Source organism: Cyanistes caeruleus, chromosome 1 (genome assembly GCF_971803275.1).
Source record: "Cyanistes caeruleus chromosome 1, bCyaCae1.hap1.1, whole genome shotgun sequence".
Taxonomy (NCBI): domain Eukaryota; kingdom Metazoa; phylum Chordata; class Aves; order Passeriformes; family Paridae; genus Cyanistes; species Cyanistes caeruleus.
The window spans coordinates 41,177,465-41,203,098 of NC_141701.1; the positions used below are offsets into that span (position 1 = coordinate 41,177,465).

A 25,634-nucleotide genomic window follows, 5' to 3' on the forward strand; every position below is an offset into this window, starting at 1 on the left:
ATAGAGCTATGAACATTTTCCAGATCATATTTAAAGATACATGTCATCATCTAGGTAATGCCAATTCAGCCTGAGGAGTGACTCTTTTCCCATTTTGCTCAGAAAAGTATTAACAGCACAGGGAGGTAACTCTTGCATGTCTCCACTCAAAAATCTAGAGAACATGTAACTGTTGTAACTTTTACTGAAGAACTTCCCTCAGTAACCAAACCTGCACAGAAATTCTTCTTGTGACCTGTGAAAGTCTTACTACTACAGCTATTTTGCTGGCCACAGTCTTCCAAAACATCTAACAAGAAACAGGTAGTACCAAACTGAACTTGTATAACAACATCAGTACTATCAGGGCAAAACAAATAGAAAAAAACATCCAGAAATAGGCCCAGTGCTGACAAAGAGATACCAAAACACCAGTACCATACTGTACCATACTAGTGGTTGAGAAGTATGGGGTGGGCCATCTGGAAACCTCCATGTATCTGGCTGGAACAGGCCAACACTGGAGTCTATTGAAAAATTATATAGAGTCCATTCTCCTTTCCTCTTCCTCCTCCACCGAACAAACTGTCAAAAGATAAAGACCCAATGTAGAGAAAAAAAAGACCTAAAAATATGTATAGGTATTAGATAACCCGTGGATTAGAAGTTTTTTTTCCTGGCACCCATTTGATTTTACTATAGCCAGAAACAATGACATTTCTGAATTAAAGCAGGTATTTTAACTGCTGGAAAGTTGTCAGAAGACAACTGTTCTGAATTAAAGCAGGTATTTTAACTGCTGGAAAGTTGTCAGAAGACGATGTGTGTGCATATTTACACTTCTTCGAGCACATCTCCTACTTGAGACTCCTCTTGGCTAGTTAAATGAGTTCACCTGCTCTGTTCTTCCCACTGCTCTCTGAGGTCCACATCAAGCCATTAGATATACAGAGGCTGAATTTTGGAGGTGAACATTTACTTTCGGTCTATATCACATGGTTGTTACCTGTTTAAAAAAAAAATATAACTGATGCTAGTTGGACAGTATTTTCTAGTCCTTATGAATAAATGAAATCTTCTTAATAGTGATCAGAGAAGATAATTTCCATGCCCACAGGAGTTTTCATTCTTCCTACATTAAGTTGGAATGTTTTGTGTCTGTTTACTTCTTCTGCCTTTTGAAGGCTGTGGCCAGAAAGGAAAACACTGGGTTCCTGACCTAATGTCTAATTGAGGTGCAGCTCCACAACTGGGAGATGCAGTGCAGAATGAAATGTTTCAAAAAGTCTTTTGGAGAGTAAAGTGCACACATGTACAAATAAACATGAAAATATTTCTATTTGCTTCCTAAGGAAGCAGAGAAACCTGAGCCTTTACAGTAAAAATAAAAAATATCAATGTAAACAAGGTCACAAACAAAGCATATTTGATGGTACACACTTTAAATCCACTCCTCAACTGTTTCCTTCCTTTGCAGCTCAGGCTTTCAGAATTAATAGACCTGTATGACAAAGGAGGAACCAAGGGCAGTTATTTGAAGGATGCTGTGCCATAGCTGGTGATTCAATCTTTCACTCTATCCCACTAAACCCTAATGGATTTTTTGCTTTGAGGACTGTAGCTATGTAATAAGAAAATAACAATATTAATCATGTAGGCTTGGTATTAGCCATGACAGCATGTTCTACTCCCTTCTATTAAAACTCAGCAGTAATGATGAGTAGTTTTAAAAAATGAAATCTTAATAAAATAACTAATAGATCTACAGGTATCTTGAGAAAAATAAATGAAAATATAAACTAGGAAGACTAGCAACATATTAACATATTTTAAATGTATAACATCATAGTACTTGAATAAATTCAAGTTTTTCCTGAGTTTGGCACAATTAGAAAAATATTTAAACACTGAAAAAACATAGTTAAATCCAGATTAGAAAAGCACATATTAAGAACACTGTTCCAGGATATATCCAGATTCCAGGAATTTCCACCACACAGCTGAAAACAGTAGACTATTTACAGCTGCTAGGCTCTTTTCAACTTGATGGACACTTATTTCAAATCGGTGTTGAAATATATGACAGATCATTATTAGTTCAAATTTCATGAGCATTAGAATATTCAATAAGCGGTATTTTCATCAGTTATGCCAGGTTACTAAAGGTGACATCAGTTTACTATTATTTTATAATAAAATTATTATTAGTAGTAGTAGTAGTAGTACCTAAGTCTCAGATAGAAAACAGCAGCTGTAGAGAAAAAGTATTGGACTTACAGAAAGTTTACATTTCACTTTTAAATTCAGAAGTTAGATTGATTTTAGTCTTAGAAGCACTGACTGTGCAGCTTCCACATTTAAAGCTGCCATTCTGTCTAGAGGAGAAAGGATTAAATGGCTGTGCTGTGAGTTATAAAGCTCAGGATCTCTGCAACATGAGAAAGTGGCAATCTGTGTTTGCAGGTTGCTGTTGTTACTTCATGAAACTCCAAAATATTAATGCAGGGGTACTTTTCTATAGCAGATTCAGAAGTACTTCATAGAATTCAGGGAGCTAAATCTGATAATAGTTTAGGTGTCTGATTCATAGTTAAAGAAACAAAGATAGGATAAAAACATAATTTACCAAAAGACACATCTGCAAAGTCAAGATGGAGTGATATTTCACATCATTTGGTTTCCAGTTCTGTCTTAAAAATACAATATGCTCATTCTTCTGCTTAAAAACATTTACCAAAACACTGCCAAAACTATTCATAAGGAGTTTTAAAAATCAGTTTGAATGAGGCCATAGTTTTAAAGAGAAAGGCCAGAGTAAGATGTGCATTAGCTGCAGATGAATGCAGTTAAGCAACAACAATCTCTACACTGTCATTTTCATGTAACATAAATGACTCATGGAGAGTCAGCAGTTACAACCCTGTTGTGAATGTTGAAAAAAGGGGGAAACAAAAGGTTCAGTGCTTGAGGACATCTCACATCAGATCATTCTGCTGGAAAAAAATGGTGTCTTGTTCAAAATACAATCACTGGCTGAATTGAACCACGGTGTTACATATTGTAGTTACCTTTACATAAAGTCCACCAAAGCCTGAATATCTATTCTGTCTTTATAGCTACCTGCCACTACATGAGCTCTTCCTGTTGCTTTTCAAGGATTGTCCAAATGCCACATTAACCAACACGAGAGCTATCAGTTTTCATTTGAAACATTCCCTGAATGTTCCCCAAAAAGAAGAAATAAGAAATTACTTCACATCATTTAATTTCTTCCATTTCCTAAAAGAAAAAAACTGATGCTAATATCCAAAGAGATATGTAACTATAGTTATTGATACTACCTGAGATGTTTTATTCACAACATTAAGAACAGAGACAATCTTAAACATATCAGCCTTCATTCAAACAGGATTCTACCTTGGCTCTAGATGATTTGGTGCACTACAACCCTGAACAGTAAATCCAACACAGGTTTTTTGTAGCATCCAACTGAACTGACATACTCTCCTACTCATAGCCACTCAGATGTGGCTCAAGGGCCTCTCCCTCTCTTACTAAATCTTGTCCACTTTTAGTGATGTGGCTAGACTCAGAATCACCAAAAACATCCACACAACAGTATTATGTTGGTGCTTGTCTATCCATCTTTATGTTTGGACAATTAATGGAGGTAAAATCTAGAAATACATTAATTTTCAGCCTTAAGAATGATCATATCTATTATGGTGGATAACCACATCCACCAGGTGTGTGGATTGACAAGCTATGCATGTTTGGACCTTATTAATTAGACAAAAGCCGAAACTCATATGTCTGTCTGTGAGTAATCCTAATTTCAGCCTTCTAAAATTCTTGTTGCAAAATTTAAAGGAGAGTCTACTGAAAAAGGAATAATTAAAACATCCTGAATAAAAAGAGCACAAAGTTGTGTATTTAAACAGATATAATGGACTCTTTTTCTACATGTAACTTCATATTGCGGAAGTTCATTTTGGGGGGAAACTGCCAGTTTGAGAGATGCTGAGAGATATTTTTTAAGATAATTGCTAGTTTATTTTTTTTCCTGCAGCTTCCTCCAGTATTCACCAGAGAGAGCATGTCTTTACCACATGAGAGCACTAAGACTGAAGCAATGTTATGCTGTACTCATTTGGGGCTCTTTACAACCCAAGAGAAACAACAAGCTGACAGTCAGTCTTTGATAGAAACTCATCATGGGCTTTCATGGTATGAACAATATTTTCACCTTCTACAAGCAGAAAACTAAACTCAAGATTAAGTGATTCACCTAAAGCTAAAAAAAAAATCACAAAGGAACCATGTAAAGGCTTCCAGTAAAGTGGTCTAAGAACTGACTAAACCTTATGAGAGTATATTAGTCCATCTATCTATCTATCTATCTATCTATCTATCTATCTATCTATCCATCTATCTATCTATCCATCTATCTATCTAAATTAGTGTATCAAAAGTAATGAAAGACACTAAAGACAACAAAGTGCCCACAACGTTAAATAAGATCATTGGGGAAAGATTCTCCTTGCTATGAAAGATGCCATGAGTTTGATTAAAATGCCTAATTTTGGAACTCAAAACATTTTATATACCTAGTATGGTTATCAGTAAAGCAAGATGAAATACCAGAGTCTACTAATCATCAGTTTCATATGATAGGCTGCAGTGATTATGCCACAGATTTTTTCAGTGCAGAGCTATGAAGATATGACATATGATTAAGAAGTTTCCACAAGCAGAAACATGTTTTGCATGTAGGAAAAGAACGAATGCTAATCAGAGTCACACTGCAGATACAAGTCTGAATTTTCTACAGGTATCTTCAGCATTACCCACTGAAAAAAATTACACACTGGTTTACAATGAATATTTTCTAAGACATTAAGACAACCCAAACACTAACATATCCTTAGAGAACATTGTACCTGCTAAGCCTTAATTAGGTACAGAAAAAAAACAGAACGAAACAAAGCGACAAGTTCAGATGTCATGCAGAGCCATTTCAAAAATACCTTAATGCAATAAGGATTGAAAATTAAGTTTCAACTCCTGTTCAACTCCCTGCTGCAAGCAAACAGGCTCCAAACGCTTCTTATTTTCTCTATATTGCCTTGAGACTAGAGCTAGAGATCCTGTATTTGATAAAGACCCCACAGGACAGAAGTCCTAGAACAAGTCAATCTGCAAAGGATGTGCTGCAGACCCATGACTCCTGCTGGCACACCAGCTGATGAACTTACTCTTTACTGATGACTAAGCCTAAATCCACAGCTTACCACACAATGGAGAACCACATATATTATTACTACTATAGTAGCTTTACAACAAATTTACTCCATAAATACTAAGCATATAACAGTGAATGTTTTGGGAAAAAAAAGGGATTATCAGAGTTCATTTACTCTGGCTTTTTTTCAATTTATATTATATATTTATATATTATTTTATTTTATATTTTATTTTATAAAATGTCATATGGACATTTGATCCTATTTAAGTATTAGTCAATATTTGCTGTAAATATTTAAAATATTTAAAAAATATTTAAAAAATATTCTGAATTAAAATGAGGGTTTAATTTAAAATTTATTTGCTTTTTAAATTCCCAAAACATTTGCAAATACATAAATGTACATTCAAAACTGGTAAGATATCATTTTTTTCATTCATAGAGAATTATCTACAAGGAGTTTAAAAAAGCAGATTATGTTAGATAAACAAGGTATAAATCAAATTTTAACATCATAACACTTGCTACTTTATGTCAATCCCCCCTTTCACCTTTTCCAAAATCTATTTTCTTCCTGTGAATGGGTTTCAACTTTATCAGAAATACCCAACAGATTCATGTATCATTTTGAGGGTTAAGAGAATGCCTTATAAAAATAAAATCCTGATGTCCTTATTATTTTTTAACATGTATTCAAGGGTACAAGGCTACACTTTTAGTAATATCTTTCTCATGTTTCGTAATTCCAACATTTAAATTCCAACATTTAAATCCCACTGAGATTCCATATTAATGCATATAAAACAAATCAACTCCAGCAAACTTATAAAATATTTACAACCTGATCAGTGTTGCACAGACAGAACTTAAAAGCAATATAAATATGACTATTAGCTATTATATACAGAAGGGGGTATGGTTAAGGGTCTGAAGAATGAAGTAGGATTTGCAGTACAGATTTCCAAAAGGAAACAAGAGTGCAAAAGCACTCTGAAGAACAGTGCAGTGATCTAAGCTTTCAGCCTGCACTAAATTTGTTCATCAGAACTTCACCTGTATTAAATCCTGCCTTCTATACCTGAACAGCACATGTTCAATGATCTGTCATATGGCAGAATGCTGGATGAAACACAAAGAGCGACCTTGAATTGGCAAAGATTCAGAAAGATAAGCTTTCAAATATATCACTACATTGTTGTTTTAAAAATACAGGTACAAATGCTATGGAGCTAAACAGAATTTAAAGGTAATTTCTTTGGTAATATTCTAATTTCTGGCATTGTTTATTGAAATAAAGAGTTTTCTGCTTCTGAAAGTATTTTAAAAGCGTCAAAAAGTCAAATATGATGAAGGTACATGATGCATTTAACAAAGCTGATTCACCAGTGGAACCAGCCTATTACAGACCACTCAAAAAATTCTTCTCTAGAAGAAATCTCCTTAATAAAATTTTATTCTCTACCCAAAATGACAGCACCTTAACTAAAGGAGACGAACACCCTCATAAGGAACAGCCAGAGGATGAGTGGCAGATGAATAGTTTTCTCTAACTTTTTAAATAGGATTAAAAGTAACAAAACAACAAATCTCCAACATAGTGCAAATTACAGCTGTTGAAATTAAAATGACCCCACACAGCCAGAAAGGTGTAGCACTGCTAAAATTTGACAGCTATTAGCTGGAAGAAGAAATTATGGAATATGTACAGCTCAAGTCTTCATAATAAAACAATCACCTTTAATATAGAAAAGCTTATCTGAGAAGAGCAACTAGACAGATTTAGGAAGAAAAGATTGCACTTTGTTGCTTATCATGTTAGAAGGTACAGTCATATTTGTTAGGAATAACAGTAAGACAGCTGATACCACTGCATTACTATCACTGCACACTATCATTTCAGCAACTACAAGAGACAAAAAGTAGACTAAAAAACAGAAAAGCTCACCACTTCTTCATGCCTGCATTTTCTCACATTAATTCCATTAATCTGTTATTAAAAAGATAAAGAGAAGACTTACTCTACATTTCATAAGCATAGATTTCATTTCACTTTTACAGAAAAATACAGACAAAATAATTTGCAGTTTTACTCACCTGTAGAATTGCATCTCCTATAAAGAGCAAACCTGAAAGTTCCGCTGAAAACAGAAAGCATATTTTTCACTCACTTTGTACAAAACATCCAACACTTTGTGTACATGAATTCTTATTTAATTTAATGCTTTTGCATTATCTTTTACAATTTCAAACAAAAACACGATAAAAACCCCAACATACAACTTCCAAATAAATTGCTTGCATTTTCTTTTTTAAACCCAAAATGCTGGTGTATCAGTGTTACAACAAAAGAGGCAATTCAGCCCAAGCACACGACTATGAAACTTCATCCATCAGTCACTAGCACCTTTCAGGCCATTCCAGTAAGGTGTGGTGTATTTTTTTCTGAATAGAAAATGACTGCAGGTCTAGGTCCTATTTGCCTGTGAGAGATAACTTCTTACAGAGAGGAAAAAAGCAACAGGGAGACTCCAGAGCTACTTATGAATAACAAATTTAAATTTTAAGCTTTTACTGAAGATAAAAGACCCTTTAAATCCTGCATATTTGATAAACTCTGCTAAATACCAGGGACTATAAATAATGGGTAATGGTTACATACACTGAAGAGCTAGAAAATAAATATATTGTAAAAAATTCACCAGCCCAACGGAATGTGATTTTTAAAACAAAGCTGCATCACAAAGACATTTATAAAACCTAATTCTGCACTTCCAATTTTTAAACACTTTGCTCTATTTCAGAGCTATCTCATTCAAATACACCTTATAACTATACCAGAAATATAACAAAGATTATTTAAATGTCTATAAAGGCATTAATAACCCCCAACATGAGAACTAAGAGATATTAACAGATTACTTGTGATTATTACCTATGGTATTCCATATTATCACAGAAGATACTGTCTGGAAAAAGCTAGTATTGCACTTGATCCAAAAACTAAACTTTTTTACAAGAGCTGTAAAACTGGAACCAATATTGACATAAATTATGATACTCAAGTCCGTGCTTGAAGGAATGGTCCTATGAGCTATATTTAACAATGGATGGTTAAATTATTGCAGAACAGACATTCTGATTTATTTCGAGGCATAGGCTTTGGGTCAAACAGCATTTTCTCTAGTCCAGGAACAGAGCATAACACTTTCCACATCTCAAGACAGCAGTCTCCTACAAAAGAGATGTCCCTCAAAACTAGCTCTCTAAAAATCCGCAGTATTTTTATTGAAAGCAGTAATGAAGATTATATCCCAGCTAGGTATTGGGGCTAGAAACAATGCAACAGCTACTGCAGCAAAAAAAAATTATTACAGAAATAAAATTGCACTTCTATGTGCTCAATTAAACTTAAGTATATCTTTCTTATTCTTCCTGCAGTGCTTAATATCATTTTAATAGTTACTGCATGTAAAATATGCCACATATTTATGTATTAGTTACATGTATACTGAAAACAATGTAGTCAGAAGTATAACTTCTTAAGGTTAACCTTATTGCCTTCCTTAGGGGCTCATTTCATGCTACTCCTTATTCTCCTTTAATCCAGCTTTCACATATGCCTTTCAGGGCTGGCTTTTGGCTCTCAATATGCTGAATCTTCCATACCTCTCTTTATATGAGGGGGTGAATACAAGACTTTTTTTTTTTATGCTGGCACATTTTAGTTGAGAAGAAGCTGAGTTCTAGAATTATTGCATTACAGATGGAGAGAAATGTTCCCAAGTTTGTTTTTCTGGCTTTACACAAGTACATATAAACATAACAAAGATATTAAGTACCCCATATTAGCACTGGTTCATAACCTTCCTCAAAACTGTGCACATCTTGAGCTGTTTAACTATTATCCATGTATCATTCCAATAATTTCAAAATGTTGCCAGTTAAAAATACAGAAACTCAGCACCAGCTCTGCTATTATTAAAAATAAGTATGGGTCAAGACTTTATGCCTCAATACTACCTGACTAACCAGGTTAAAAAGTCATGCATTCCCCTGCTGTGTTACCATGATTTAAGAGCCAAACATTTCATCTGCTACATCTTCCACAAAATAACTACTGGGAGGTCAAAGCCACTAAATCATTGCTTTTTGTTAAATTTGTTAATCATTTTCATTCTATTTATACCTTCCTATTTCTCATATTAAAAATAATGCTTTGCAATAATCTTTCCTAAATATATATATATATATATATATATATATATATATATGTATATATATATATATATACACGTTGAAGACTTTAAAAACTATTCCAAATATCCCTTCTGTACTTTTCTGGAAAAAGTTTCTGAGGAAGAGAGAGATCATAAAGACATGGGAGAGAAAGAATTTGAAAATAGTATTTATTTAACATTGAGTAAAGAATCTCAAGATTTAATATATCTTTCTTTAAAGGGTACCTTAATGTAATTAGTGCAATAAGCTGATAACTAATACCCACCTCTTTGTTCTTTGGAAATCTTAGAAATGACCACTGGAATATTATGTTCTGCTCCACCCTGAAAACAAAATAAATTACAATCTTCGTCAGTCACTAAAAATACCTTTTTGCTTAGATTTTACCCTTTTTCTTAAATGTAGTTTTTAGACATTTTAGACACTGAGCAAATAACTCTGATTCTGCACTTCCTCTTTTTTTAATGAATATTTGGTTGTGATTAATCCCTTATTGTCTCACATAAAGAAGTTCTCAGTTGCTATCATTAGCTCACTGAGTGAATTCAGAACTCTATCAGACTTGAAGAAAAAGGACATCAGTTTCTGTGAATTCTGAAGAGTCTAATGGATGAAATGTGTCCCATAAAAGCAGAATGGACATCCAACAATGGCAACCACACTGCAACCACTTAGTTTTCACGCTGGTAAGGAGGTAAATAAAAGCACAAGTAAGAAGGTTTGCACTTTTCATCTCAAAAGCAGCCTTTATTTGTTTCTGTCTGTCACACAAGCACAAAGAGTGAGGAAAGCAGTGGCATAAGCAACAAGGAACAGAAAAAGAAACATTAAGAAATGGAACAGTGGGTGTTCAATAAACAGGGAAAAATAAAGGAAAACCAGATGATAGCTTCAAAGTTCAACAACAATTCAATGCTGTTGCTTCATTCAATTTGTCCTGTTGGGACTGAAAACATTTATGGTGCTTACGAACAAAGTAATACAAATAAATCTTAAATGAAAAGGAAATTCAAAGGAAGGTAAAGGCAAATATACAGAGAGACACAAATACTTTTTCCTGTGCCAAGAGCATCAAAGCATACCCCCAACTGCAAGCTGTACAAATTCAGGTCACCAGAAACCAATGTCTGCCACATTGTTTTGCCTAGGAATCCTGGTTAAGTGTTTGCTTACTCTTCAGCAGACAAATTTACTTTGGAAATTATGGCTTTTTTAGGTCCAGGCATCCAGTGCCAAGCTGTGAAAAGGACTGACATAGGTATTTCAATCCCTAAGGAATGGCACACATCCCTTCTTCATGCAATATCAAAGTGTTTGAAACTGAACAGACCCCTGCACTCAACACCTCTTTCTGTAATGGAATAAAGATCAGTTTCCTGTGAAACCGCAGAATGTTAAATAGGATAAATGTTCCTTTTGCTAGTGGCTAGCAATGCAAATAGCTCTAAAAACAATGACTTAATAGGGATCTCAGTAATATTACAACAATTATATGTAAAAAATACACAGGTAAAGTTCTACTGGCATTGCATGAGATGAGTGTTGACAAGCATGGAACATATTGGTATTTCTAGCACAGACTGAGTATTGACTCCACAAAAACCAGAGGCTACCATCATTTCAGTTAGGCTGAGAGATGTATTCAGGGTAAATAAATTGTAGCATTATAGTTTGTTGAATATTTTTCAGCAGTTTTCACCAGAAGTGCAGCAACAGTAAAAGTTGGCTCCACTGCAGATAATGAGTTCAAGCTCACTAAATTTGTAAGTTTTAACCTATACCCTCCAAATTTTCTAGTCACATGCAAATATAATTTCATCAAAATTTTTCAAACAAACAGAAAAAAAATAGCTGTGTCTCCTTCTTCCTAAGCTTCCAATGTTACACATATGTTGCACTACCCAGGATATTTAAAGCCCAAAAAAGAAGTGTAAGGTTTAAAACGGCCTCTCTGACTCCTTAGACCGGAGGTCAATTAAAGTCAGAAATTATTTTTATTACTAAGCCAGCCTGCAATGCACACAACATGATTGAATACTCACCCACTGTATTGAATCTACCTAAATACATTTACACTACAGATCTGAGGAAGCTTTCAGTAGATGTCCTACTGGAGAGAATTATCTCCTCTCTGACCTGTACAAAGGCTTCTTTTTAAATGAGTAAAAGGATGTAGTGCCTGCTGTTTTAAGAAACAAAAAATCAAACTGCAAACAGCAAATAGTTGATCAGCTATCAATACCCAGTCACTGTCAGCATCTGTAGCAAACTGTATATATTCTGCCAACATCTTGTTGAATGCTGCTTCAGCTTGACACTCCAGCCTTGCATCCTGCATTCTCCATACTTGAGAATACTTCTCCATACTACATTGTCCTGTAGAGGAAGAAGTGTATACATGTCTAATATCTGTTTTTTCAGGGGACATTCTTCTGAAGAAACCTCTGGGAACAGAAGGAACTTTTCCACTGCTTTAAATTTTCTCTTCCTCTAGTACGTACATGTAGTTACAACCTCAGACCAAAGGATGGACAGAAATACATCAAATAGTGGTATTGAAAACTTAATGGCTCAGACCTCTACAAGACTCTAACAATGATCTTTGTCAAGTAAATTTTCTTTGTCCTGTTTCCTTAAGCAGGGATAAGCCTGGAGTAACAGCAGCTGCCCACCTGTGGAGGTGATCCTGCTAGAAGAGGCAAAGGAAGCTCTAATCACTGGCAGCTGTTTGAAGGTCACTGGATGTTGGCCACTACTGCTGAGAGGTCACCCACACCTCTTTTCAAAGTGTCACATGATACACTCCCAAAGATTTTTTCTTATCCCAGTTTTTATGTCCAAAAGATTTTTTTTTTTCAGAAGTTTTTGACATATGAAAAATAGGGCAATTGAAAGCAGTAACTTTAATTGACAAAGGCTGGGGTTTTTGATTCTAAGTATAACAAGGAAATTAATTTTTTATTTTCTTAAAAAAAGAGTTTATAAATGATCAGACCAATTGTTGGACTTCACTATCATCAGGGTTAGACAATGTAGGGGACTATGACTTCATACTAAAAGAAAGCTTTTCCATTAGCAAAAACAGCTTTAAGGTCTTTGTACACTGAATTTTTTGATTTAATTATATTGGAATGTCAAACTGAATCTCAGAAGATCTGTGATGCTGTTCACCATTTTAAAAGAATTATCAAAACAGGCGCAGGATAATAGCAGTGCACCGAGTCCTGGTGGCCAGAAGTCAGACTGTAACCAAAAACCTCAATTTGTTTAATGAACTATCAATTTTGCTGCCTATTTCTCCAGGAACACTACACTCCAATTATAGAAAAACAGGATGTTCTTTCAGAAATCATACACTGAGCATCTTTTGTCAAGGTTCTGCATCTCAAGCTTGTCAGAGATGTGATAAATGACTGAAATATTACACTTCTTAAATTCTACATCTACATTCACGGTTATTCCTTTACACACAAACATTTAACAGAAAGCTTCAGAAAAGAGAAAATAAACCAGAGCAGGTCTGCTTCAAATTCAACCACAGTTTCACCATTAACCTCAGCTAAGACATATAGCCAAACACCAGGTTTTCAAAACCTATGAGAGTGGATTATAACCTACTTATTCAAGGGCTAAAATTTAGGTCCTGAACAAAAGACAACCTTTTATCAGTTTTCTTTTTAAGCAGTTATCTGAATCTCTGATTTTTACAAATATAGTTGGAATACCCAGTTTATAAGAGAAGAGAAGAGTTCCCTCATAGACAAGTTAAAATAAATAATTACTTTAATTTTGGAATTATTAACAATTTGTCCTCTGCTCTTCAGAAAGAAGAATAATTCCAGGAGCTCAAAATACTTGCAGTGGGATAAGACATTTTCAAAATTTATTCAAGAGAAAGTTGAAAGGTGACTTTTTCATGTGAGATTTCTGACAGTAAATGGATGTTTTAAGCCAGCACAAAAAAAAAAAAAAATGCAATAATGCCCCAGACCTGATTGCCAAAATTAGGCAAATTCATAACAAAGCCCAAGCAAGTATTCTAAAGGGAGTGTCATTAATCACTGTGCTGCTGTAATTAACACCTCAGATAAACAGCATCCTCTGACATACAGCACAGCCAGAAAGCAAGTCCCCAAATAACCCCTATTTTTAATTAGTCTGGGAGTAGTAAGACAGCAGAAACTATTGTAGTTTGAGGGGCTATGGAAGTTACTGACACAAGGAGGAGAGGTCTCAGTCCTTCTCACTCCTTCAGGATAACTTGTACTTTCTGGCACAATCTCAAAATAGTTACATTCCTATTTAAAATTAATAACAAATATAAGTTTTTATTAAAGTTCAGGAATCTTAAAAAATAAAACAAAAACATAGCAGCAAACTTTTATTCATCCACAAGAAGCAAACCATGATTGAACAACACATTTTAAACAGAAAACTGGCACTTTTCAGAGTATTTGAATCTGATATGTCAGTTCATGCCATAAATAAGTCCACTTCAGTAAGTCTTCAAAAACTTTAGTTTGCCTACTAAAGCAAAAATGAAAAATTACTGCAAGTTCCCATTCTAAGTTGTTTCTTACAATAGTTTAAAATTATAATAATAGATTATTTAATTTTTTTTTAGATTGTATTGGCTATCCAGCTGCTTGTTAATCTTTGTGAGAATGTAGAACTAGTAATAAAGATCCCACATAGATAGATTTTTTTTAGAAAAAAAATAATTTTAAAGTTATAAATTATACTACCTGAAACACATAAACAGAACATCCTGGACCATGGAATTAACACTGTCATTTTCATTATCTAATCTATGCCATCCAAACAAGTTTGAGTTTCCTTTTTTCGAAGAGAACTCTGCTCTTAATGACATTTTTGAAGGGATTTCATCATCTGATTGCTGGTTATTTCAAAAAATCAAAGATTTTCTATTCACACCTGACTTTTTATATTCACCTTTCCAATACTTCGGTTAATTCTGATGAAAACACCTATAACAGAAAATAATCCTAGAAAATAAATATCTTACTCAAAAAAGTTAAGAATAACTTTACTAATTTAAGAAAGATCATTGCACATTCACTATTTAATTTATATTTCTAAATTATAATTTATTTTATGAAATGTATATAATACTTAAAAAATGTGATCTTGAGATTGTCAGCGATGCTAATTCTACATGATAACTCCTTGTGAAGCACATGTAAAATCAAGTTTATTGACTCTTGAGATTTGCTCTCCAATTATCTAGTCCTTTAACCAGTTATTTCTTAGCAGCATCTAAATAAAAGCTCATTTACCCATGTACTTGATTTTACACTGACATTCATTACTTCATCATTATTCAGTGCACTGCAACCTATAATGATACTGGAGGAAAAAAAACTTGAGTGTTTTTAACCAAACTGATGAGAAACTTTGGTGACAAAATAGCAATTAGTTTTCCTTGAACAGAGATCTTCATGGGTCAACAAGATAACAGCAAGCACACTAAGACATTTTAAAAAATTAATATTTCTATTCTGTCATATTCTTATCAATGACAACAAATGCACATTAATCCTTCTTATGAGTCAGTTATAAGGTCATTACTAGCAGAAGTTCATAGCAAAACCTATACTTTCTCTTTATATGCATAATTTAGGCCTCCTTGCATTTAAGTGAAGCACACTTCACTTTTTCCACTGCTATCTTGAGACTGAGAACTGCTGTGTTTAAGAAGATAAAATTAATCTTGTGTTGACACACAGATTCAAAGCTAAGGTTTTCAAAATCATAGATTACAATGACAAAAATTATTAACCCTTCCTCTCTCCCCTAAAAAGAATCACCTACACTTGTATGCATTCTTAAATCTTACTGACAAAAGCAAAAACATGGTAATATGATAAATTACTGTCTGGGCTTGATCTGCAGAAAAATAAACAATATGAGCACACAATTACACTTTCTGTTCCACTAATGAATTGCAGTGGATTAATGTGATATTCTTTGTAGCAGAATTGATGATGAACTTATTGGCTGTTCCATGTGCCTGCCACTATAATTTAGCATTCATTAATAATTATTTAAATTAGAGAGAAGCTCAACATGAGTACAGTCTATACAGTTGAAAACATTTCTCAACTCTTATATCAAATCTTATTACTGAGTTGGTCAGCTTGAATATTAAGGGAATGATTGCCTTCCATTCCATAGGGCAGCATAGTTCTGGTTGCCTGCAGTAACAGTATCCAACATACAAGAATATGTTCCCTGTCTTGTTTCTAGTCCTCTTAAATAGTTTGCACTCATTAACAGTAACACTGATTATATACAGACACACTTTGGGTAAATATGCAATAAATAGACAAAAAAACCATCTTACCTTTATACTTAACCCAAATCCTCCTACGGTCTGTCTTCTAATTGTTACTGTTCTTTCCTGGAAAAAATAAATCAATTTTTGCCAGATTTAATGTCTTCTGCCAGAACAACTATATTCATACTTCAATATTGAAGCTTTTTCAACATTGATTTTTGTTGTTTTAATGAAGTTCTGAGTTCCTGAAATGAAAATCCCATGAAATCTATGCTCCACAGGAGAAAGACAAAATCTGGAAGAAGAGATCCTGTCTCAAAAAAACCCCATTAAAACATTTTGTTCAATTCACACCATCCTAACAAGTACTGCAATGCATAAAAACGAGAACTTTAGAGCTGGACAATTATGGCACAACACACACATTTCAGAGGTTAAGGGCTTGACTAGTCCTAAATTGGTCCCACAAGCAGGCTGATCACTACTTGTGCACTCCTGCAGTGCATTTCCCAACTCAGCTTCATCTGAAAGGAAAACAACTTGTGAATACCGAGGCCACTCACTGATCTTGACCTAAGACTAAGAAGTGCACACATTGCATGAATTCATTTTAAAGCACAGTAACAATCCAAATTAAAAATAAATAAATAAATAAAATAAACCAGAAGCACCAGAAGCTAATACAAAAAACAGCCACTGCTGATCTCAGAGCAATGGCTTCAAAATCGTAGCCTATAACCTACAGTTATTAAAAGCAGCCTTTTTAATTTAATTTAATTCTATTTTTAATATATTTTATATTATATTAATTTGATTTTATATTCCTTGTCTAAAAATTTTCTTCTATAAAAAGACTACTGTCTGTCTCTCAGATTTGATCATTTACAAAACAGACTTTTTTGTTTTATTCCTAGTCTGTGTGTTGACTTTATAACCATATACCATTTAGAATTAGTACATTTAGGTAGTGGCAAAATAACGTAGCAGCAGATATACCATATATCCAGATCCAAAAATATCAATTTCATAGATTCTGAATGTCCTCTACATGTGGTCTGGATTTTATACTCATTTAATTACCTATATATCTATCACATGGCATAAGTCTGTGTGTATGTTACATTTAACTGTATTTATTTCAGCACAATCAGCATAGATTGCCATTGTCAGTCAGATTTGAAGAGATCAGGAGGAATGCAACAGTGACAGAAAGGATGAAATATATACAGAAGTATTTTTTTATTCCTTTATTTACAGAGTAAAATTAAGGTGCTACCACATAAAAGTTTTGGAAAACAGTTATTGCAAAAATTTGGTGAAAATCAAGTCACCTTGGCTTTTTTTTTCATGTTTGTGACAAATATGAACTGTGTAACTGTGGAAAGAGCAAGAGTAAACACATCCAATATTTTGGACTGAGAATCAAAATGGATTGCTGAAAATGAGACTACCATTTATTCATTTAGGCTAATGCTTGCAAAATGTGAAATGCTTGCAAATATTTATTACAAGAAAAAGGTACATGTTTTGCTATTAAATAGCCAAACACTTCATTTTTTATTTTTAGCATAAACCTCTAAATAGTAACTTGGATGATGCAGTTCCCATAAACTGGGTTCAGGCCACAAACTGGACTCAGAAAATCTTTTGTCTGTCACAGTATCAGATGCAGTTAATGGTACTGACAATATCTTCAGGATAAACCGATATAGGTTACAGTCTGATGTGTGGTCTATGCTGAGTTTACATAAATGAACAGAAAGCGTTCAGCTGAGGTTCCACTGGGAGCTGTATTTTTCCTGTTAACTTCATCTCATTTCCACCTCCAGCTTGTGTTGAACAAGGAGTCAAGAACAGGAGCTTGACTTGTACACTCTAGTCAACATATTCTGGTATTTTTTGCTACACATGCTCAAATCAAATTGAACACACTCGTGCTGAGATGACATTGAAAAATAGCAACCTTTCACTAAAATGGCTTGAACTGGCTAGTGTTACATCAACCATGAATGGAATAAAGGATAACACACAGATTCAGTTTCAAACAAAGTAATATTCTTAGTGAAAAACATGTAACTTCATAAAATTTGTAGTTCATGATATGTCAGTAGTCACTGTAAGTACTGGCATTTGAACATATTTTAAGCTGAAGCTACATTTTAAAAAAAAAATTTAATTAGAAAATGATACTGCAGAATATTTCTGTCTTTGTTGTCTTTCTTAGCCCAACACAAACATAAGTACCCATAAAAAAAGTCAGTAAAATGTATTTTTTGATTTTCACTCAGGCAAAGGCAGACTCAAGATAGTCCTGAAAACACCTGATCCAGGGACTTCTGTGAGTTTGCCAGTGCTGTCTGAAAGAAAACTAGAAATATTTCACATTGGAGTTCAGCATTACTTTTTTTATGTGAAAAAAAAATGCATGCCAGCATAGAAGATTTCTAAATAGGCAAAACTGTTTAGAAGCAAGGAAGGAAACCAGAAAAACTTCAAGACACTTTTTCAGCACAACATAATTTATCAGAGGGTTTTGTCTACTATTTTTTCCTAGTTTCTTTTCTGTCTCCATTGAAAGCTGATGTTAAAAATTTTGGGACTGAAGAGTTACTGAACTGAATTAAACTCCAAAAATATATTGCAAACTACATGCACTTGAGTGATGTGTTATGTGCAGTGAAGGCACTGCACTGTATTTAATCCAGGCTAATTCAACACACCTCTCAGTCTTACAATAAAGAAATAATAATTTGCTTAACTGAAGAGTTACATTTTCTTTACATCAAGTTAGGTAACAACAACAAACATGCAAATGACCTTCAAAAGTACAAATCAGAATTCTATACAAGTTATATATTTCTTTAGTAAACCATCAATAACCCACTAGTCTACACTTTAAAACCCCACATAAACCTTATAGTGAAACATCTTTTCCAAAACAGTTAGAAGCATCAGACATTTCACACACCAGAATTTTGGACTGGGATCGAGCCCCAGCTCTAATCAGCTGTTGGTCAAGGCAAGTTTATTTTTGCAATCAATAAAGAAAAAATAAGCACATTCAATCCTGGTGGGTCAAAGCAGGTGTCCAAATTAGCTGTTAATCAACTTCATCAAGTATAGAGTCAGGATGTCAAATTTAACTTGAGAAAGATGAATCCCTCCCTTTTGATTTGCTTCTTTATTTTGATGGTAGATACTTGCTCTGAAATGTTTTGGCAGAAAACTCCTTTGTCCAAGTAAGTTTTACTTTTTGATTTGCACATGACTTATTTTATGTAACCCTCAAAAACCCCAAACCAAGCTTAATTTTAGGTGCCATTTTCAACCCAGGTGAATGGAATATACATTGTCTGCAAAGCACTATATTGTAATGTATTTTTATTATAATGATTAATGCACTAAAGAAGTTTAACCAGCAATATGAAGTAAATTAATTTTTTCTGATGCCTTTAATTACCATTTCGAATGAACAATAATAATAATAAAATGCTTTTCTCTGGTCTAATAGCTTTAAGTTCTTAAAACGATTTACAATTATTCATTAATAAAACACAGTAAGATCTCTGGAAGGAATAAAAAAATGTACAAGTGAGTAAGTGCTCTAAGTATCCTGATTGACTATTTGTAGTGTTTAGGTTAAAATTACTGATGTTCCATTGATTCTCTATCAATATTTTTATGCTTTCCTCTCTTTTTGCGGCACACGATATTCTATGATTGAATTTGCAAATTCCAAAAGCAACTTCATCTCCAAATTTACAAAATAAAACTCGGTTCAGATGAAAAGATACTTAGTTCAGTGTTCAGTGAGCCTGTAGTCCCATTTTCACATTTGTTATCTACATTATACCAAGCAGAGGGAAGGTTAGAGCTCCTAAGACCCTTAAAAAGCAAGATTCAGAGTAGTGTTCTTGCTGTTTCCTGGAATGGAACAAAAGTGGTCATCATTTTATTGAAAAACATGAAGCTGCTGACATATTTTCAGCATTTTCCATGCCTCTCAGAAAATTGACTGGAAAGGACAGCGTAGAGTTTTGCTAAAAAAAAAAAAAAATAAAATAATCTTCCTCAGAACTATGCAGTGAAACAGAAACAATGTTTTTGAGGCTTTCATTAAAGAGCTACTAAAATTTCTCCTTAAAATCCACCTGATCTTCTGGGGAACATAAATGTCATCATAAGTGAGATCAGAAGTGAAGAATGACAATGTGAGCACAGAGCAACAGTAAACAGGGAGGAAAGGAAAACAGAGAATCCTAGGCAATAATTAACTATTTATATTTAGTCAAGAATTAATGTTAATTTTTAAGTTACATCTTGGAGCAGAGTAAAAATTCAACTATTTCATACTGACTGACATGTGATGTAAAAGAAAGTTTATAATTGATTAACTGACTCTTAAAAAGAATATTTAGTTAGTAATCTTTTCAAACTATCTGTCTTGTATAATATAAATCAGTCATCTAATGGCATCCAATAATCTAAATAATGTTTCTATGTGTCTCTATGAAAGAAGTCAAATACATGTTGAACAAAAGGATGAAGAAACTTCAAAAATCTTCACAAAACTGAAATAACAGCATGTAAAATTTAAATATACCATTTCTCAACCTTTTTCCCAGTGTGTGGTTATTCACCTGGTGAGTGTGGATATTTATCTTACAAGAGTAAAGGTATGAAGAATTAGTTTGTCTGGGTACAGACAGAAAACAAGACCTCTCTTTCCTGAGGATAGAACTGAGACCAAGGTATTTTATGTATGGAAGAACATGATAAAGAGCTGAAAGGTTTGCAGCACAAAACAGTAGGTGGGAAAAAAGGAATAGACATGGAGAGGACTCTACAATAGCACAGGGACATGGAAACATGTAGAAGGAAAAAAAGGAGGAAAATATTAGAACAAAAATTTTAAAATGTAATAGTATAAAGATAAAATAAATACGTTGGCAGCAACTTCATGGATCAACCTGTTAACTTTTGATACCATAATATATTCAAGGTCACACTCTCATATAGCTTATCAGCTATTAGTAATCCTACTACCTTTTGAAGTAAGAAAATGGGAATTTCAAAAATTTTATTCAATTATTGCATACATTTTCAAGGTTTTAAATTCTCTTTCTGGTAATGCCTTTCTATTTCTTAGTGACATTTCTTTGGATTAATTTACATAGGCAAGCTTTATGCTCATTCTAAGTGGAAAGGACACAGGACACAGGTCAGTCACATTTCCAATTTGAATTAACAGTGTTAACAAGGTTTGCCAGCAGACTTGCTCATCTGCTAACAACTTCCATCATGTGGCATTTGAATCTTTTCTCATTATTTCAGTTCCTCATGCAACTGGAGGAGGTTGGCAGTAAGGGAGGGCCTGTTTGACTGGAAATCTCCCTTCCCCTGCAGCTGTGCTGGAGACTGAGGATGGCAAACACAGCAGTATCATGTAGGCTGTTAACAGTGACTACAATGAAAAAAAAAAAGCTCTCAACCCATCACTTGTTCTTACTTCAAAATATTCCCGCTCCTGCAGCCTACTCTTGGAAGCTGAAAGATCCACTTAAATACCTGCTTATAAAATTTCTACTCATACAATTGATTCATTTCAGAAATACTGCATTTCTTAATATGGAAATAAAAGAGAAACCGATAAACCTGTGGTCAGGATCTGAACTCGCACCAGGTTTCGCAACAAACATTCTCCGTAGTTTCCAGCTACTGTCTTGCATAATACACTGCCACTGATCAATGTTTTGGGTTCTCTTTTTTCTGATTTGCATTATTTTTCTTTCTTGTGGAGGAAAAGCCTTTTTCCAATGAGGAAAAGATATTATTTTCTTTCAAATCTGGCATTATAAATGGCATTTTTAACCTCAGCTGATTGCTTTGCTTTTTACTTTTAAGTAGCTGCAGAAAAATAAGCTGCCTTAGGCTTTGCCTAAATAATCATATTTACATCTGTCAGGTTGTCACTTTAAAGCTGTCCAGATTGGCAGGGGGAAGAAAGTTACCCCCATCTGATAGATACTTGACGACTTCAGTGAAAAAAATGGATTCACTCCACTGAATAGCTGACAGATACCAACAAGATAAAAAAACTCCAAAGATTCTTACTTTGTGAAGGTAACAAGAATGGAAAGTGCTTGAAAGGTGACCTATCTGTGCACATATTTGCAATTCTCTCCAAGATAGGGAGTTTCATCTTGGCATTGTTTATAATATTCAGCCACACCTCAGAATCAAAATTGTAAATGAAGACAATAGAGAGAATAAGTCAAAACTATTATTTACCATTTTAAGCTTTTAATTTTCTCTTCTATTTCTATTAATTAAAATTGCTAACATTAATTACCAAAGAATTAGTGTTCTTTTATCAACACTAAAATATATGACAAGAAAGTTCATATTTTTCAAAAGAGAACGATCCAACGTAACAAATACAAACTAAATCTCAGGAAGTCTCAAAAAACTAAATATTCAAGCAAAGAAAATGTAATAACTTCATGTCACTTCCCAGGCATGTCATCATTAAGTGATGTGTTCTGAATTTAAATTCATTCTTAAAAATTAATAATAACTGTGTTATTGAAATTTAAAAATCAAGAAAAATATTCTATTGTGTAAAGATTTTAATTTAAAAATCAAGGAAAACATTCTATTGTGTAAAGATTTTAATTTAAATTACTTTTTTATACGAAACTAAAAAAATAAACAATCTCTAACAACTATTTTTTAAAATATTTTATGGGCTTTGTATATATTTATGAATCTTTCAGGACTTGATTTCACAATAGCATAAAGACAACTCTAAAAGTGAAATATCATATATTTTTATGTTTACAGTAAAAAAAAAAAAAGACTGTGTGGTTAATAATATCAGAAAACAGATCTGGCTGCAGAGCAAAAATGTGAAACAGTGTTACATCCTGGCCCTGGTAAAGGTGTTTATTGATAGTTTTTTCTTTATTGTTAAACCAATTACAGTTCATAGGCTACATTTAGACACTATTGTATCAACCTCAGTTAAACGCTTGGACAAATGCCATGCTACTTTGAGAGCTGTTGCTCTATCAATTTAAAAAAAAAGCCCCTTTCATTCCCTTTTTATTAGTATTGAGTTATGACTGACATTCACAAAAATTTCCCCCAAAGATCCTTAATTAAAAAAATCAAACCACTAAAAGAACTTATTAATGTTTAATGAATTAATGTGTTTACTGCACAGCAACATAGAAATAAATTACTTGAAAGAAATGTGGCTCATCTGTGTGTTACTATCAGGTGAGTTAGCAGTATTTTGTAAAATCTATGACCCTTTAAAAGAACATTTAAGAAAATTTTGTAAAAATGCAAACTATCCCGGTAGCTAACAATTTGCCAGCTGCTTGCAGTTTATTTTGATTCCTTTAGAAAAAAGAGTAGCTGATTGAAATCATCCAGCCTGTCAGATGGTACATTGTCATATCCTTAATTTATGGATCTCACATGCACATAGATTCTATGTGTAGAAAAAATTCTGAGTACAAAATTAATAAACAAATTTTATTAAAGAAAATCCACAGCTTCCTAGACAGATAAACTACTTATCTTGATATAGCACAATAATCTTTTTCCTTCAATTTCAGATATTCATGAAAGGTGACAGAAACTGTGAGGATTAACTCTAAAATAAAAATATTGATTCTAGAATGGCCAATATCAAAAATCGTTCCTAGGAACAAATGTACTTCAGATATGCCATACCTTAGGCTATCTCCTCTCCCATCACAGCTGTCACCAAGTTCAGCATTAGGCTACCCTGGCTAGTCCAGGCTAAAATCTAAAAAGCGTGGGAGCTGCCTCGCCGCACGTTGTTATATGGAACATCATAAAGCAACCTTTTGTGAGTATAATTTCAAGTAACTCAAGAAATATGCTTGAAAGAATATATGAAGATATTATCTAATTCTTCCATCAATAGTGATGAGGTTCCTACATGGTTTAGTTCAGCTGTTTTTGGGACACTTTGTAGCTGCTCTGGGAGAAAAAGGTGTACCTGACCTACAGGACAGTGGTCTTATCTTCCAACATGAGCTACTCCAACTGAGGCACACACTTCCCATGATATAAAGCCTCTCTACAGGCACGGATTTGATTTGTATTAGTAACAACACTTCCTTCTACACTTTGAGTTTCACAATGTGTTCTCATCCCATTTTCGGTCATTTGCACTGGAGCTCAGCTATACATTGGATATCTGCTAGCAGCATGATGCTGAACCTGCTATATTTCTTTGTCTTGGAAAGCAAGACTTCCTTATTGCACACAAAAATAAATATATTTAATACTTATTGATGCAACTGATGCTCAGATTTAGATGTTCTTTATGATCATTTGAATGATGGTTGATGCTGTATGGAATTGCTATAGGTACAAGGGCTGCATGACGCTCATTAACGCTTATCATTTTTTTTTCAGCCCACTAAAGAATCAGAGGCTTTATTTTTTTTGTGTATAGAACTGTTTATTTTGCTTATAATCTTTTATACATTTTATTTTCTCAGTTCAAACTGTATACAATGAAAGAAGAAATAATGGTTTTTTCCACCTCTTTAGTTTTGGAAACTAGAACTGTTTAGCACCAAAACTAAATGTTCCAAATTAAGAACTGGGTCCTTATCCCACACACTCACATTAAACAGCACTTCATTCCTAAGGAGCCATTGATTTTATTTAGATTATTCTGCAGGATGCAGATCTGGATGCTGCTGGAACGTTAAGTGCCTGTTTAAAGTCTGTCCTACACAGAGGAGCATGCAAATTGATTCAGACTCAACAAACAGAAGAGATACTGTTCTGAACTAGAAACACAGCCTTTCGTTCCATACCAGTGCAGAAGTGATACAACAAAACCTTATAATCAAATTACTTAAAGATGATTTTTTTAAACAGATTAAAAATTACTTTTATAATAGCTACTTGTCTTTAAAATTTAACAATATTACTGCTCCTCAGTTACAAATTTTATATTTATGCTTAGAGTTTATTCTCTGAGGTATTCAATGTCAGTTATTAATGAAAACCCTTGCTTTGTAGAATTCAGGTAAAAGAAAGATAAATGCAGTCAGTTATCTAGAATGACAGAAAGAAAAAAACAAAATCAACCAAATAAGTAAAGCATAAGAAAAACAAACAAACAAACAAACAAATTAAACCTAATAAATCAGGAATAAAACTAAGGGAAAACAGAAAAAAGAAAAAGAAAAAAAAAAAGGAAGCCAGTGGGATTTATGTTATTACAGTATACAATCAAGGCACATGATTCCAGATTATTCAAATTACCTGTGACAAAAGGACAGTTACCTCTCTGTGAAATGCCAATCATCCTTAGTTGGAATGAATTTATTGCTAACAAACCTAGTCTTAAACCCAAAGGAAATCATGGTAAAGTGTTCAAAAGTCACTCCTCTAACAATGACACTTCCAGGAAAAAGAAACTTTGCATCAACACAGTAATATCAATAAATTAGTGAGTTATGCATTGAATATGCAAATAACATGGGGATGTTTAACAGGGGAAGCAAATAATCCATTATTTTCTATAGAGCCTTTGCAAATCTAAGGAGAGGAAAACTGTAAGAGAAATCCTTGCTGTAAAAAGGGGAAAAAAATTAATATGCATTTCATGAAGACATTTAAATAACAAGTTCAGCAGGATATTACAGATACTGCAGCAGAATAATGAAAGTCATATTTCTGAGTGATAAAATCTTTTAATAAATAATGTCAGAATAGTGTTGGTGGAATAATGGTGCCACAGTGTATGTTGCTAATTGAACAACTACAGCTTGAGCTTTAATTCATAACTTCTTTCTATCCTGACTGCTGGATGTC

The 25,634-nt window shown here is 33.6% G+C and overlaps 1 protein-coding gene across 5 annotated transcripts in view; it reads right to left on the reverse strand.

Moving 5' to 3' along the window:
- SNTG1 (syntrophin gamma 1) overlaps window positions 1-25,634 on the reverse strand; it is a 315,782-nt gene that overhangs the window by 119,499 nt on the left and 170,649 nt on the right. For 3 of the 5 annotated variants that reach the window (XR_015286694.1, XM_086888371.1, XM_086888376.1), the window contains exons 4-8: window positions 15,828-15,884; window positions 9,729-9,786; window positions 7,319-7,362; window positions 7,170-7,211; window positions 418-564 (exon numbers count right to left, since the gene is read on the reverse strand). Coding sequence is in view for 4 of the 5 variants with exons in the window: in XM_086888371.1 (XP_086744497.1) it covers window positions 418-564; window positions 7,170-7,211; window positions 7,319-7,362; window positions 9,729-9,786; window positions 15,828-15,884 (348 nt within the window). In the remaining variant the exon portion in view is untranslated. The remainder of the gene's footprint in view (window positions 1-417; window positions 565-7,169; window positions 7,212-7,318; window positions 7,363-9,728; window positions 9,787-15,827; window positions 15,885-25,634) is intronic. The other 2 variants (XM_086888380.1, XM_086888383.1) reach the window with 2 other exon arrangements.